The 14,120-nt window shown below is 41.5% G+C and overlaps 1 protein-coding gene and 1 non-coding gene across 2 annotated transcripts in view; one reads left to right on the top strand and one right to left on the bottom strand.

Moving 5' to 3' along the window:
* Window positions 1-8,146, top strand: part of LOC130106652 (tensin-2-like) — a 54,686-nt gene extending 46,540 nt beyond the window's left edge. The window contains exons 16-26 of the mRNA XM_056272839.1: window positions 117-119; window positions 1,423-1,567; window positions 1,704-2,620; window positions 2,888-3,019; window positions 3,427-3,519; window positions 4,007-4,084; window positions 4,381-4,458; window positions 5,149-5,317; window positions 5,645-5,713; window positions 6,043-6,072; window positions 6,273-8,146. Of these exons, the coding sequence (XP_056128814.1) occupies window positions 117-119; window positions 1,423-1,567; window positions 1,704-2,620; window positions 2,888-3,019; window positions 3,427-3,519; window positions 4,007-4,084; window positions 4,381-4,458; window positions 5,149-5,317; window positions 5,645-5,713; window positions 6,043-6,072; window positions 6,273-6,417 (1,859 nt within the window). The 3' untranslated portion in view covers window positions 6,418-8,146. The remainder of the gene's footprint in view (window positions 1-116; window positions 120-1,422; window positions 1,568-1,703; window positions 2,621-2,887; window positions 3,020-3,426; window positions 3,520-4,006; window positions 4,085-4,380; window positions 4,459-5,148; window positions 5,318-5,644; window positions 5,714-6,042; window positions 6,073-6,272) is intronic.
* Window positions 8,147-8,329: 183 nt separating this feature from the next.
* On the bottom strand, window positions 8,330-8,401 carry trnaq-uug (transfer RNA glutamine (anticodon UUG)). The gene has a single exon. It is a non-coding gene; the product is annotated as a tRNA-Gln (tRNA).
* Window positions 8,402-14,120: the final 5,719 nt, after the last annotated feature.

Below are 14,120 nucleotides of genomic sequence, written 5' to 3'. Positions count from 1 at the left end.
GACAACTTCACCACCATCCAGAAGAAAGCTCACCAAAGACTATTCTGTCTAAGGCAGCTTAGGAAATTTGGAGTGTCAAAGGGTTGCAATGTTACAGCTCTGCAGAGCTGCAATAGAAAGTGCGCTAACTTTCCTAATAACCGTACGGCATGGCAATTCTCCTGCCCACAAGAAAAAACTGTTGGACAGAGTTGTGCTTCAGTAATAATTGGCTGCGAACTCCCTACCATTTCTGAATTATACCATATTCACATCCAGTGGAAAGGTTTTAAAATTTTGAAGGACTTCTCATACCCGGCCAACCCCCTATTCAGTCATCTCCCTTCGGGTAAAAGAATCCACATTATCAAGACCAGAACATCTCGCTTCCACAGCAGCACTTACCCTGCAGCAATCTTCATCCTAAATACACTGACGGTTCAAGTATAGTCTCCTTAAACACATGCACTTTAATTTGTCACTTTAAGGGCATGGGACATATGATTTCATTAACTGAATTATAATTGTAACAGTATGTTTTTGTGGACACTCCTTGTCTGTATTGTGTAGTTATATGTTTACTGTTGTTTTCTTTGAGCACACCGAAACAAATTCCAAATCAACTGTAAAGCTGATATGGCCTTATTGAATCTTGAATCTTGAATCTAAGAACAGCGGATCACAGAAAGGTGACCTGCTGTTCATCCGGACACAATGTTTATTGAGAGAGAAACGTTTCATCACTCATCTAAGTGACCTTTTCAGTCTAAACTGACTGCAGGGATCCCCACCCCCCTTATAAACAATCATCATCATCATCATCATCATCAGTTCTGTAACCTATGGAGGTGGTAGGAGCACAGCTGATGCCTCAACAGGTTGAGTCATCATTGTGTGTCAGTAGGGGGAGTATCTCGTGGTCCCTGTCTCCTCTCCAGGTATGGATGGCCGTTGGTTCACAGAGGAACTGATCCGCCCTTTGACGGGTTTTGTTTTTAGTCCTGCTGGGTGTCCACACACCCTCCCCACAACAACCCACAGGTTGAAGTGGGGGTGCCGGTTTAGTCGCCGACGACCCGATGGTTGCAGTTTAACGTCTTGCCCAGGACACAATACATTATAATGTATTATAAACAATACAGTGGCATAACCAAACCCAACGATCGGTTTCATATGCAAATTGCCGTGACTATTAACAAGCGTTACAATGGATCATGTGTACTATTCACGGAGGACTGGGGAATGTTTACAATCACGGTATTGTAATACATGTGTCCGGATGAACTGATTCAACTTTCTGTGATTTTCTTCCCTGGGTTATTGAGCATGCATAAAGACATTAGGAACAGCAGGGTTTGTATTGATGGTATAATAGTTCTTCCATTACTGTCATTGTTTCAATTCCCCTCCCCTCTTTTTTTCCCCCTTTCAAACCTCCCAAAGAACAAAAAGATGGTGCAGAGGACCACATATCGCAGGATTCAACGGAAAAATCTGATTCTAGTGAACAGTCAGGCACCCCTGCTCCAGATTCAGATCATGACTACACACTTATTACCAGCAACAGCCCCACACACATGGAAGACAGGTAAGTGCCCATCAAAGCAGTGTCTCTTAACACAAAACAAAACACTCCCAGAGGGATAAAACGCTCAAGCTTTAACATTGGTAGACAAGTCCACCGTTTTTAGTGCTATTTTCTCATGCTTTGTTTCTCCCCCCAGCGTAACAGAGAAGATTGTGGAGAGTGCTCCCCAGAGCTCCCACGAGTCAAGTCGAGATACCCCAGTCCCTGCACCTCTCGACCCCAACACAATCGGCAACAGTACCATCACACAAACACCAACAAAAACGACAACACAAGCCCAAGGTTTAAATATATCCAAAGACCCAACTTTGGCAGCAAGTGGTCTCTCCCAGAGTGTCAGCTCCACATCCAACAATGATGAAGCAAAAGTCACAGTCACATCTAACCAAGCTGTAACTGAGACCACCGACATTATCCCTCCCTCCGCCCAACCAGTCACCCCTGTTCAAATGCAACTCAATGGCTCCGCCCTTCCTGGTGATACCCAGTCAGACAGTAACAGTAACATGGGTGTATGTCTAAACCCCTCCTCCAGTAACAGCTCTGTACCCATGTCCTCACCTTCGCCCATTGGCTCCTCGGACAAACCACCCTCTCCTCAGCCCTCCTTATTGACCACAGACCCAGCGGGTCAGCGGCTGACCCCCGACAGAGACGGCACGGCGGACACTAAGCCACCGTCCCCTGTGCCCGATGGGTACCACACGCCAACTTTCCCCATGGCGTCCTATTACTACCCGTTATTAAACGTGCCTCATGTCCCATACACTGGATACACCGCAGTTACCATACCCGCCATTCAGCCGCCTCTCCCTGAGAAAAAACGCCTTTCGCCCGGAGCCGGGCCCCTCAACGGACATAACTCTCTTCTGAGGGCCTCCTCAGCATGCACTAGCCCGCACCACGTAACGTTCTCGCCCTCTGTGGGCGAGCTACCCCAGATGGTCCCACGAGGGTCGAGCTGTAGAGAGGAGACTGACACCAGAGTCAATGCTAAGTTTGTCCAGGACAGCTCCAAGTACTGGTACAAACCGGGTATCACAAGAGACCAAGGTGAGGGTTTAAACCAGGGGTAAATATTGAACGTACGTGTCTTTATCAACATACTTCTTTGTAATAAGCCGTTCAACTTCGCAGCGGATGAAGAAAAAGAAGAATCGTGGCGTGCTAGATTTTGTTCTTGCCTGGATGTTGTACAACACCACATCAGATAATACTTCTAGAGAGAAGGAAGGAAGGCTATTGTCCTTTATCCCAAGTATTATCCCTGTTGCTAGTCTTTTTCTGTCCATAATCTGTTTCGTGTCTGTCCCGCTGTAGCGATAGCTGTGTTGAAGGACAAAGAGCCCGGGGCTTTCCTCATCAGAGACAGCAACTCCTTCCAGGGGGCCTATGGCCTGGCCCTCAAGGTGGCAATCGCTCCTCCTAATGCCAACGTCAGTGGCACCAAAGGTATTGAGGCTACTCAGGATGAATGTACTATAACATTAGTGTCATTATACTATCGTTCTTACTTGTGCACAAATGACCGTACTGTTCACCACATTATTTGTCAAGTCAACTTATTTACTCCTGAAGAAATTATGAGGAATGGAGTTTTTTTTTCTTTTTGGTTTCTGTTGTACTTTTGAAGGATTCAATACTTGAATGAAATAAAAAAAAATAAAAAATCTGAAGTGAGAGGCTTAATTCTTAATCAAAGCAAGCCGTGATGTTACAGATCTAATGAGATTCCATCAATCAGTCTTTATTCTTTTTGTAATCTGCTCTCCTATGAAAGAAGCTTCAGGAAGCAGCAGTGAGAGTTCCCGCTCCTCCATCTCCCCCCCCCTCTCACTCGCCCTCTCCTCTTTCCCCAGGAGATCATCTGGAACAGCTGGTGAGACACTTCCTCATCGAGACGGGACCGCGGGGAGTGAAGATCAAGGGCTGCCAGAATGAGTCCTACTTCGGTCAGTTGTGGACAGCCACCGCATAACTTCTGCGATTCATAATACTCGACATTTTTCACCTGATAACCGACCCAAAAGATATTTCTTCAATTCACTTCTGCCCTGACTTACTTTCTTCTTTCGTGCTTACGCATATTGGGCCGTATTCATCAATTGTGCGTACATACAAATTTGTTCTTGGAATTTTTTTTAGCTCTCATGCTGGTCTGACAGTCAGTAACAAAGCATGATGGTTATGTGTAATTCCTTCCCCCTAACATCTATTGTCTACCTCTTGCAACGAGCAATCACCCAGTCTTGCAAAGACATCAGTGTTAACCAACTGGTGTCTAAATTCAGGGGTTACCCAGGTTCTACGTTGGTCTCCGAGACAAACCTCAGGGCTAAAAAAAAAAAGTCCATGGGTGTGTAAGAACAAAATTGCACGTGTCAATGACTGATGAATGTTATTTTAGCTTCTTTTTGTCTCCTCCTCTACATCTTTCAGGAAGTTTATCTGCTCTGGTGTACCAGCATTCAATCACTCCCATATCACTACCATGTGCTTTACGCATACCAGAAAAAGGTAATACCCATGTTTGCTAGTTTTTCCAGGATGGGACACCTATATAATTTGAAATTGCCTTGTATATTGCAGTGAAATGGAATGATAATACTTAGGAAGTCGTGTATTTCAACAAATGGCATTGTATTGACAGCATTATTTGTATAATGTTCATGTTTTTGTCTGGGTGCCTGTGTGTTTACTTCTGTTCGCAGACAAACCTCATGTGTGTTCTGTGGATATATACGTAGATCGCGATAAAATATGGCTCAATATAGTTAAGATATACATATAAAACTGTACACCACGATGTTCAGATTTAGTTGGGGAGCTTCAGGAGATGCAGAGTGCCACCAACACCAGCACGGCAGCAGACCTCCTCAAACAAGGAGCAGGTAACCATCGGCTTTTCTTTCCCTTTCTTTCTTCTCCTGATCAGATTTTGCTTCTGTTTAAAGTCATACCTGGATTCATCCGTGGATTGTTCCTAAGACTTGGACGTTAAAGCTGAAATCCATGATCTCCCGGATTTATCCCTCCCTCTGAAAGTGAAAACGAGGTGTAGCAGCCATTGTCCTTTGTGTGCCGTCAGCTCAGCAGCGAACAGTTCCCATCCTTGTAGAAATGGCCTGCTCGGACCAGAGCTAACACGGGCAATCAAATGAATTACAAGCTACATCAAACTGTATGGCAACACTGTTCTGCTGTTACTGATTGTAGGATTTGTTGATTACCTGTGCAACGGGTGTGTTGCCATCATGTTTGAATCCCTCTCCCTGCTTTAGTGGGAGTGTGTTTCCCACGGCACACCCTGTGAAAAATGTCAACACCAGTATATGGGAAGTGTCTCCGACCATGGTAAAGATGTCGGCTACTATTATGTATTCTGACTCCACAGTCCAGATGGATGACATAGTTATTCATTAATGGAAAAAAAATCCCTGATTTCAGGTTAAATCTGTTAAATACAATTGTAATTATTACTTCTGACCAGTAGAGACCGCTCAATAAACAACTTTTTTTATTTTAACATGCGTAATGCTGATGTAGATCCGTGATTCTTCATCATCCTATGTTTGATCCAGCCTGCAACGTACTCTACCTGAACTCTGTGGAAACCGAGTCGCTGACGGGGCCCCAGGCCATTTCAAAGGCGACAAGATCTACCCTGGCCCTGAGGCCGCGTCCCACAGCAACTGTTGTCCACTTCAAAGTGTCCACCCAGGGCATCACTTTGACCGACAGCAAGAGAAGGTAGATCACAGCAGCTGGTGGGGGGGAACAATTCTGCTTGCTCGAAAAACTGATGAGACCTCTTAACACGATGGACCTGTTACAGCGAAGCAGTCGAATTGATTAAATATGCCTTGTGCACGTGGTTTGAGGCACCGCAGAGAACATCCGGCCATTCGATGACTGCTAAAGCAATGAGTATTGAATAGGTGGTGGTTAAACCATTTCTGTTGGCTCTGTATCTGATAATATGTGCACGATTTTAATGCAAACATTTTTTTTTCTGATAGTGAAACTTGCATGAAAGGCATTATACTAAAGACAATTATATTGTTCGTGTCTACCCAGACTTTTCTTCCGGAGGCACTATCCCATCAGCAGTGTGACGTTCAGCAGCGTTGACCCTGACGACCAGAGGTCAGTTACTGTGTTAAAAAAATCAAACGCTCAAATGTATGTGGAATGAACATGAACACCAACATGGTGGGCTCTTGTGGCTAAATATATATTAACGCCGGCTATATTTTTGTCCATTTTGAAGATATTTGTATGCTGTGCTATGTTGCTGAACAAATGGGCGCAATACGTCAATATTTCACCATGTAATGTTTCTTTGTGTTTCTGTGCTTCCTTCTGTGTGATGTGATGAATGAATGATGAATGGGTGAGTAGTGTTTGCCGTGCCAAAAAAGCTTCTATCCCTGTTTTTCTAAGCTTAAGTCTCTGTTTGTGTGTCCGTGCTTCAGGTGGACTAATTCTGATTGCACGTCGAGCAAGTAAGTGCTTCTGTCTGAGTGATGTTCACTATCACTAAGTGTGTTAAGTGTGTGCTGTCTATGCATGGCAACTGATCTGTGAGTGGGGGGGGGGAGAGAGAGAAGGGGGGTGTGTGCCAAAGTCTTTTTTTAAGCATTTGTTCTCGTACGTATTATGTGGGTTCCTCCCCTTTAACCTCTCGTATACCTTTGCCCCGTAGGATGTTTGGCTTCGTGGCAAGGCGGACAGGAAGTGTGACAGAAAACGTGTGTCACCTGTTTGCAGAGATGGACCCCGAGCAGCCAGCTGTAGCCATTGTCAACTTTATCAACAAAGTCATGCTGGGGCCGCAGCTGCGACGATGAAGACCCGGGAGGGTTTTGAGGCCTGGGATTGCCGTGAACAGGGGAAAGATATACATGGGACTAAAAAGAAAGTGTTTATGTGCATAAGTTGTATGAGGAAGAAGACGGCGTGGCAACTACACGTTTGTGATAGAATCCATGCTTTAATGTCAGGATTCAGTGCAGACAGGGGAGAGATTCTGACAAGTTGCTGCTTGGTGGGACACAAAGTCGTTGCTGTATTTCACAAAATGGTGAAAGCAGTTTCCAGGGAATGGGTTAATAGACCCCCAAAGAGTGATGAGATTTTAAGAACCATTGCCAAATGAGATTTTAGCAGCATTTGTCTCTCCATTTTGTGTCATCCATATACTCATTCATTTTATTTGTTAACCTCTTATTATCATGTTTACTAAAATAATGATAACAATAATAATAATATGGGTACGGCATGCCTTAGACACCTGCACCTTATGGATGCACTTGGCACAGACTGTTACTGGATTTTTTCCCCCCCACAGTACAATATTACAAAATGTTAAGTTCATGAAATGGCTAAGCAGGACATTATCAGTGTACTAGAATGTAGAGGCAAAATGTTCACATGGAAGATGACGTTGTTGCACCATCAGCCCTGATGGAGTCAGTACCAAAGAGACGGTGTAAGTAAGTCATTACATGGAGCACAGCAAGTTATCGTATGTGATGTTTTAACGACTGAGTATCTTTGGATACATGCCGTGTCCGTTTACAGTCCTTCTTGAGAAGAGCTATTTCATGTTTACGTTCATACACTAATGGTTCACTGACACGTATGGTATTTTAATGTGTGTTTATTCAAGTCATTTATATTTAAACACAAAAACAGGCAAAGGAGATGTAACCTTGGTGCATCGTACTGTACACGCTAGGCCCTACACAGTCAACGAAAAGCAAAAATCTATAATCTATGATGCATAGAAAATATTTTCAGACTGTACAAACAAAATATTGTTTGATTTAGCTCATTTGTCAAAGGGAAATTCGACCCTAAAATAAATTACACATTTCAGGGATCACAGACAGTTTAACCAATAATGAGAGGATGAAAAACTGTCTCCCAAAGCTAGAAATAAGCAGAAAGAAACTGCGCGTAGTCCATGAGAGCTGCTCAATGCACAATTTATTGGAACTTTGTAATCTTTTGTGATGTTTTTGCCTGAAAAATAGATAATAATCGTACATCGGTGGCACACAAGTCTAACAGTATCCTGGCAAATCACCCTAAATCATGTTTTGTATCCACAATGTTAAGTTTCCGTTCCTGATGGAATTTCATTGTTAATCCAGAAAATGTCTTGCTATATCACAGATTATTGACCTGTTTTATTAAAGGAAACTTTTTTTGCAAACAAGTCTAGATTTGCAAAGTGTGTTTTGCAAGCAAGTCTGGATTTAGCTATCCAAGATTATTAGCATAACTTGCAAGAATTGCGTTTTAGGTTGGATTTTTATTCTAAATTATTGTATAAAGGGATCTATGAAGTGTTGACTTTTTACTATCATGTTTCTGTTTTTTTTTTGGTATCTCTGTTTTATATGAGCTAATTTGGCTTTAATGCGGTTATTTTTCAGAGTTGTGCTTTATAAAAAAAAGAAATAATATATTTTATGCAACTGAAGTGGATAAGAATAACTGTATAATATTTCTATGACACTGAAAAGGAGAAACAAATAAAAAGTAAACGAAACACGTGCGTGTCACTGTGAGATCGTCAAAGCCTACTGTTGTTGAAATTTGTTATATTAGTTATTACAAGTGACACATTATTCGCCTCAGTCTTGGTTAGTGCGAATCCACCAACACGCTTACATCTCGCAGGTACCTCAAATTGACCATGACCTTCACTATGAATAAACACACAAACTATATGTGATCACGTTTAAAAGGATGAGGTCCCACCGAGATTTGAACTCGGATCGCTGGATTCAAAGTCCAGAGTGCTAACCATTACACCATGGGACCGTCCACGGCTACAGTGTCAGGAAAGCAAGTATATATAGTATGCAATAACGAAGCATAGGGACGTTATCCTTGAATCTGCATAATTTCGCTGTATTTACTTTTATTCTCATCTTTACACGAAGCCCCGAAATATTCGATGCTCATAACGTCTCGCATTTGGGACGAGTATGTGAATTAATCTCGTAGATGGCCCCCTAGCAAAATACTTCAGCCGCTAGCCAGCGTTGCGCCGAGCAGCGTTAGCGTTAGCAGCCTAACCTACAGTACGTCTTGCTTTGGCAAATGTGCGGCGACGCCTTCCTTGCGGGAAAAGTACTTCATGATGGGAAATAAACGGACATAAGCATCGTTTAATCACTGGTCGGACCACCAAAGAAGGGGAAATTACGGCACGGCTAGCACGTTGCGACCTTAGCTTGTTAAATAGGAAGCACATGACGAAAAGGCAACTGTGTACGTCATTACGGCCCACTTCCGGTGTCTGCTTCTCGTCGTAGCTGCTTGACTCGCAAAATAGAACTTTTCAAAATAAGGTGCGTCAAGGCTTTCTATAATTGTTTATTTGGAGATGTTAAAATTGGAATATAATGTTTTCCATTCACACAGCAACGATTTTGTAGTTACGTGAAGTGTTCTTGATATAAGATATTACATAAATCGGTTAAGAACAATAACATTACCACAAATGAAATGTACATCACTCAGACAAAGTACAATATCAAGTGGCCTTTCAACAGGAACTGAGTGCAAAAGCATGCAAGTCATAGGTAATTATAGTAATATCATTATATCAAGTGATATTATAAGTAATAATACTGCAATATGTAGTCAAACAGATTTAATCCCAATTCTTTTCATAATTTGTTTACTGAATTATTTTGATTTGTTAGCATATTCGTTTATGATTTAAGTAGCCATAATAACATTGCATAGACAGTGACACTTAATCTTGTGCCGTGGAGAGCCATATGTAAGCAGGTTTTCTTTAAAACCCAACACGACACCAGCTCATCAACCTGCTGAACAAGTCCATGGCTCAACCCATATTGAGTTGATCTAAAATTGTCTTTGAGCTGTAAACTTATATCGATCAATAAAAATCAGCAGAGCTATGGGGAACAGATCAGAACAGAAATAGAAAAAAAGAGAGTTAAGTCCACTGAAATTTCCATCAGAGACTTATCATCAGACTAACAAGAGCAGGAAATGGACCGCTCACGTGTCTCCCGTTTAGTAGAAAAATGAATTAGATTAAATGTTTGTAACTGATTTTTATGCTAGATTGTCTGAAAAGGGTATAGAGAGACTCTCCATATTGTGTTTATCAACTCTTCTTCTGTAGCCTGTTTTGGGTCCTCATTACGCCATATTAATCAGTAGCGCATATTAATCATTAGAAACAAGGTCCGTTCTAAAACCTCCAAAATTGTAGATTTTGAGAACACCACTGACAAATGTTAACTGAAAGAAAGATGAGGAGTTTTGGTGAGTTATTCATAAAATGTTTACTGTGGAAGGGGTGGTAGGAGCCTTGTTTTGAAGGTAAGAGGTCCAGGGGTGGCTCCTCTGGAAAACGAGGAGTACCTGTTCATTATTAACCTCTCTGCCCATATCATTGTCTGTGGTTTAGCAAGAAGAGGGGAAAACTGGAGTACGTGCTTTAGTTGATTTTTTTTTATCTTGAAAGATCAAGTTTTTTGTAGAGTTCTGAAAAAATTAGCATTTTGACTTGTAAACAAACTTGCATAAAAAAGCAAACTTAAACCCGAGTGGCAGGCTTCATAAAAACGTTTCATTTTAATGAATATTGCAAATCATAACACTGTTTCCGCTGCCTGTTTTCTTCAAAGTGCCCTAGCTTCGTCTCATTAGTCATCTCAATAACAAGATCCAAAAGGGGGGGGCACACTTACTGACATGTATGATGTATTACAAATCCAGATCTTAAAAACATAAAGATTGGCATTATTCAGACTGATACCTTCATAGTCTACACTATATGGCTGAACAAAGACAAATAACACAAGTTTGCAATGATTGATTGGTTTTGATTTGTTTGATTAGATGAATAGCATTTTCATAGTAAGTTTTTCAGATGGTCCACAAAAATAATGCCCTATGACGACAACGCGTATGGCGTGTGCTGTCCTTATACGATCCACACCAAAAGACCTCTGTGGAGTGTAACCCTAAACCTGACTCAGGACACTGGTTGACAGTGGTTCAACACAAGAGTAAGCATGCAAGTATTTATAGTTTTGAAACATTACTTATTAAGCTACACGTGGGGACATCATCAAAACACTTGTCATAAATAATGACAGCTTTATGTTATATTTACAGTCCCCCTGCTGTTTGTGAGCAAGCAGTCATATGTTTTGATGTTGTGCACTTTCATTTTTATTCTTTCCCAGCGATATTCCAGTTTAAGATGCTGCTGGATTCCAGACTCACAGAATGTCAATTCTTCAGGAATGAATCTTATATTCAACTATTTTTTCATGGCTGTAATACAAACATACAATATATACTTCTTTTTTTTTACTAGTGCGGAGATTTAGTGTATGCCTCTGTGTCAAGACAAATGTAATCGGTTGTTATTATATGGATTTACTGTATGGTATGTCATGACTGGCCAGCCATGCAGAACAGTGTGGAAAGAAAAACTGAGGATGAGATGATAATATATTTTCCAGGAGCTAGGAAGGAGGCAATGTTGGTGAGCTGACCAAATTTGTGTGTAAGTTAAATGTCTAAAATATAGCATATTTAAGAATACTGATAATCGATAACATGAACTCCAACTCTCTCAAGAGACTCAATCATGCTTGCACAATTAAGCATGTGAAGGGTTTAAGGATACAAAACACAGGAAAGACACAGTGCTGTGAAAAAATATTTACCCCCCCACCCCCTTTCTGATTTCCTCTATTTTTGCATATTTGTCACACTGAACGGTGTAAGGCGGCACGGTGGAGCAGTGGTTAGCACGGTCGCCTCACAGCAAGAAGGTCCTGGCTTTGAACCCCGGGGTTGTCCAACCTTGGGGGTCGTCCCAGGTCATCCTTTGTGTGGAATTTGCATGTTCTCTGCGTGGGTTTCTTCCGGGTACTCCGGTTCCCTCCCACAGTCCAAAGACTTGTACGTAGGTCAGGTGAATCAGCCGTACTAAATTGTCCCTAGGTGTGAGTGTGTCTGCCCTGTGATGGACTGGCAGCCTATCCAGGGTGTCTCCCCGCCTGCCACCCAGTGACTGCTGGGATTGGCTCCAGCATCCCGCGACCCGGATTCAGATGAGTGGCTTATTAGATAATGGATGGATGGATGGATGAATGGTGTAAATGCAAATTGTCTGCCATATAATGATATGTATGATGTTTGCTTACTTTTAATCTTTTATCATGTATGAGCTATGCCATGTTTAAATGTAGTCTATATTGCTTAGAATTAGCTAGATGCATATAGTTCATATGTAACAGAACAAAGTTAGTGTTAGAAAGTCTCCTCTCCATGTTAACAAATAAAAGCATATTGTTAATAAAAGCATATTGTTAGCTGTTAGTCGACAGCAAAGGAATGTGTGAGAAACTCACCGAGTATAGCAAAGTCTGAACAAAGTTATTTGAGAAACGGCCTTGGTGGGCAATGTGAGCTGGAAGACATGCGATAAGGAGGAGAAGAACAGACAACAGCCCTATAAGAGAGACTGTACTGTGCGCCTGTTCAAAGTTTAACAATACCGGAGAAGCTTTTTGTCTCGCTCCTCATTTATTGTCAGAGTGGAATTAGATAACTGTCACGGCAGTTGTTTCAGATCTTCATACAAAATGTGATATGAGACCGAGAGAACCTGAGTAAACACAAAATTCAGTTTGTAAATGATAATTGCTAACTAGGAGAAACATTAGTCTTCGTCTCACATTTGTAAAAAAACCCACATTGATGATCACCAAAGCCTTTTGGGATAATGTTCTCTGGACAGGCAAGTCGAAAGTGGAACTTTTTGGAAGACATGAGTCCCATTATGTTTGGCATACAGCAAACACAGCATTTGCCAATAAGAACATCACACCAACAGTCAGACATGGTGGTAGCAGTGTGATGGTGTGGGGATGCTTTGCTGCCTCAGGGCCTGGAAGACTTGTCATCATTGAAGGAACCTTGACTTCTGCTCTCTAGCAGAACGTTCTGGTAGAGAGCAGTTCAAGCTGAAGCGTCACTGGGTTATGCAGCAGGATAATGATCCAAAACACAAAAGTAAATCCACCTCAGAATGGCTCAAAAGAAACAAAATGAAGTTTTTGGAGTGGCCTAGTCAAAGACCTGACCTGAACCCCATCGAGATGCTGTGGCAGGACCTTAAACGAGCAGTTCATGCTCAAAAACCCTTCAATGTCACTGAATTACAGCAATTCTGCAAAGGGAAGTGGGCCAAAATTCCTCAACAACAATGTGAATGACTGATCTCCAATTATAGGAAGTGTTTGGTTGCAGGTGTTGCTCCTAAAGGTGGCACAACCAGTCATTAAGTTCAGGGGGGCAATTACTTTTTCATAAGGGCTGTATGGGTGTTGGATAAATTTTTTCCTTCAATAAATGAAATTATCATTTAAGCACTGTATTTTGTGTTTACTCAGGTTTTCCTCATCTTGTATTACATTTTTTATGAAGATCTGAAACAATTCAGTATGACAAATATGCAAAAATAGAGGACATCGAAGGGGGCAAATACTTTCTCATGGCACTGTATATTAAAATGTGGTATGATGACACCTTAATTTGATTAAATGAATAGGATTTTTTTAATTGAGCAAATAGTATTTCAATTATTTCTGATGCCGCACTTCTCTCTGTCTCTCTATCTAGTTTGTATTGAAGTCTCTGGTAAATGCTTGAATTTCATAAACTGTCTGGGGAGGACACAAAACTTGTGGTAGTTTACCAAATGGGTTACTTATCGTGACCGCAGTTTATTTGACATATTGTTTCACACCTTGCTTTCGGGTAAGCCCTATATTAGATACTGGGTACAAGTTGTTTTTTTCTCAACTCGGCCCTCACATATCCACACATATTCAAGAGAAAGGTTTGCCAAAGAATCACTTGATTTTGAAGGTAATAACTAGATAAACCCTTGTTTGGGCCTGTAGATGGAATCATAAACGTCATCCTGTTAAAGTTTAACTGCAGCAAGAATTTAAAAGCAAGCAAGAATGTAAAAATGATGGCCATGCTCAATGGTGGTCGCTGAGGAGGTAGGCACACTGCAACCTAAATGGGAGGATCACTAAGGAGGAACTGGCTTACTCTCCTATATGTATTTCAATAGCTTTTTGGCTGATGGGTGATTATACTGTAAACTGGTGGAAAAAGAGGTGGGTATAATCCATATACCTGCGTATATCCTCCACTACACCACTGGCCATGCTTCAGTGGTAGGAAAGGAGAGTCATGTGAAAGTCACAAATAAGGCCCTGCATCTGTTACACATTAGTCTTACCATATTTATCATGAAGAAAAAAAAACATTAACAAGAAGCCTTAATTGCTTGACTTGACGTGTCAGCAACACACTATCGCACAGTTGCTCTTTCTTGTGTTGCAATTGATTATATGGTCAATAGAGGGTGTTAGAGTTAAAAGAGAAAAACAATCCACTGTATTGGAGGAACTTACCTCCTCCATAGCCATAGGACAGTCCAAATGCATTTAGACCAGTG

This window comes from Lampris incognitus, chromosome 2, assembly GCF_029633865.1.
Source record: "Lampris incognitus isolate fLamInc1 chromosome 2, fLamInc1.hap2, whole genome shotgun sequence".
Classification (NCBI taxonomy): Eukaryota; Metazoa; Chordata; class Actinopteri; order Lampriformes; family Lampridae; genus Lampris; species Lampris incognitus.
This window is presented reverse-complemented; position numbering and strand designations above follow the sequence as displayed.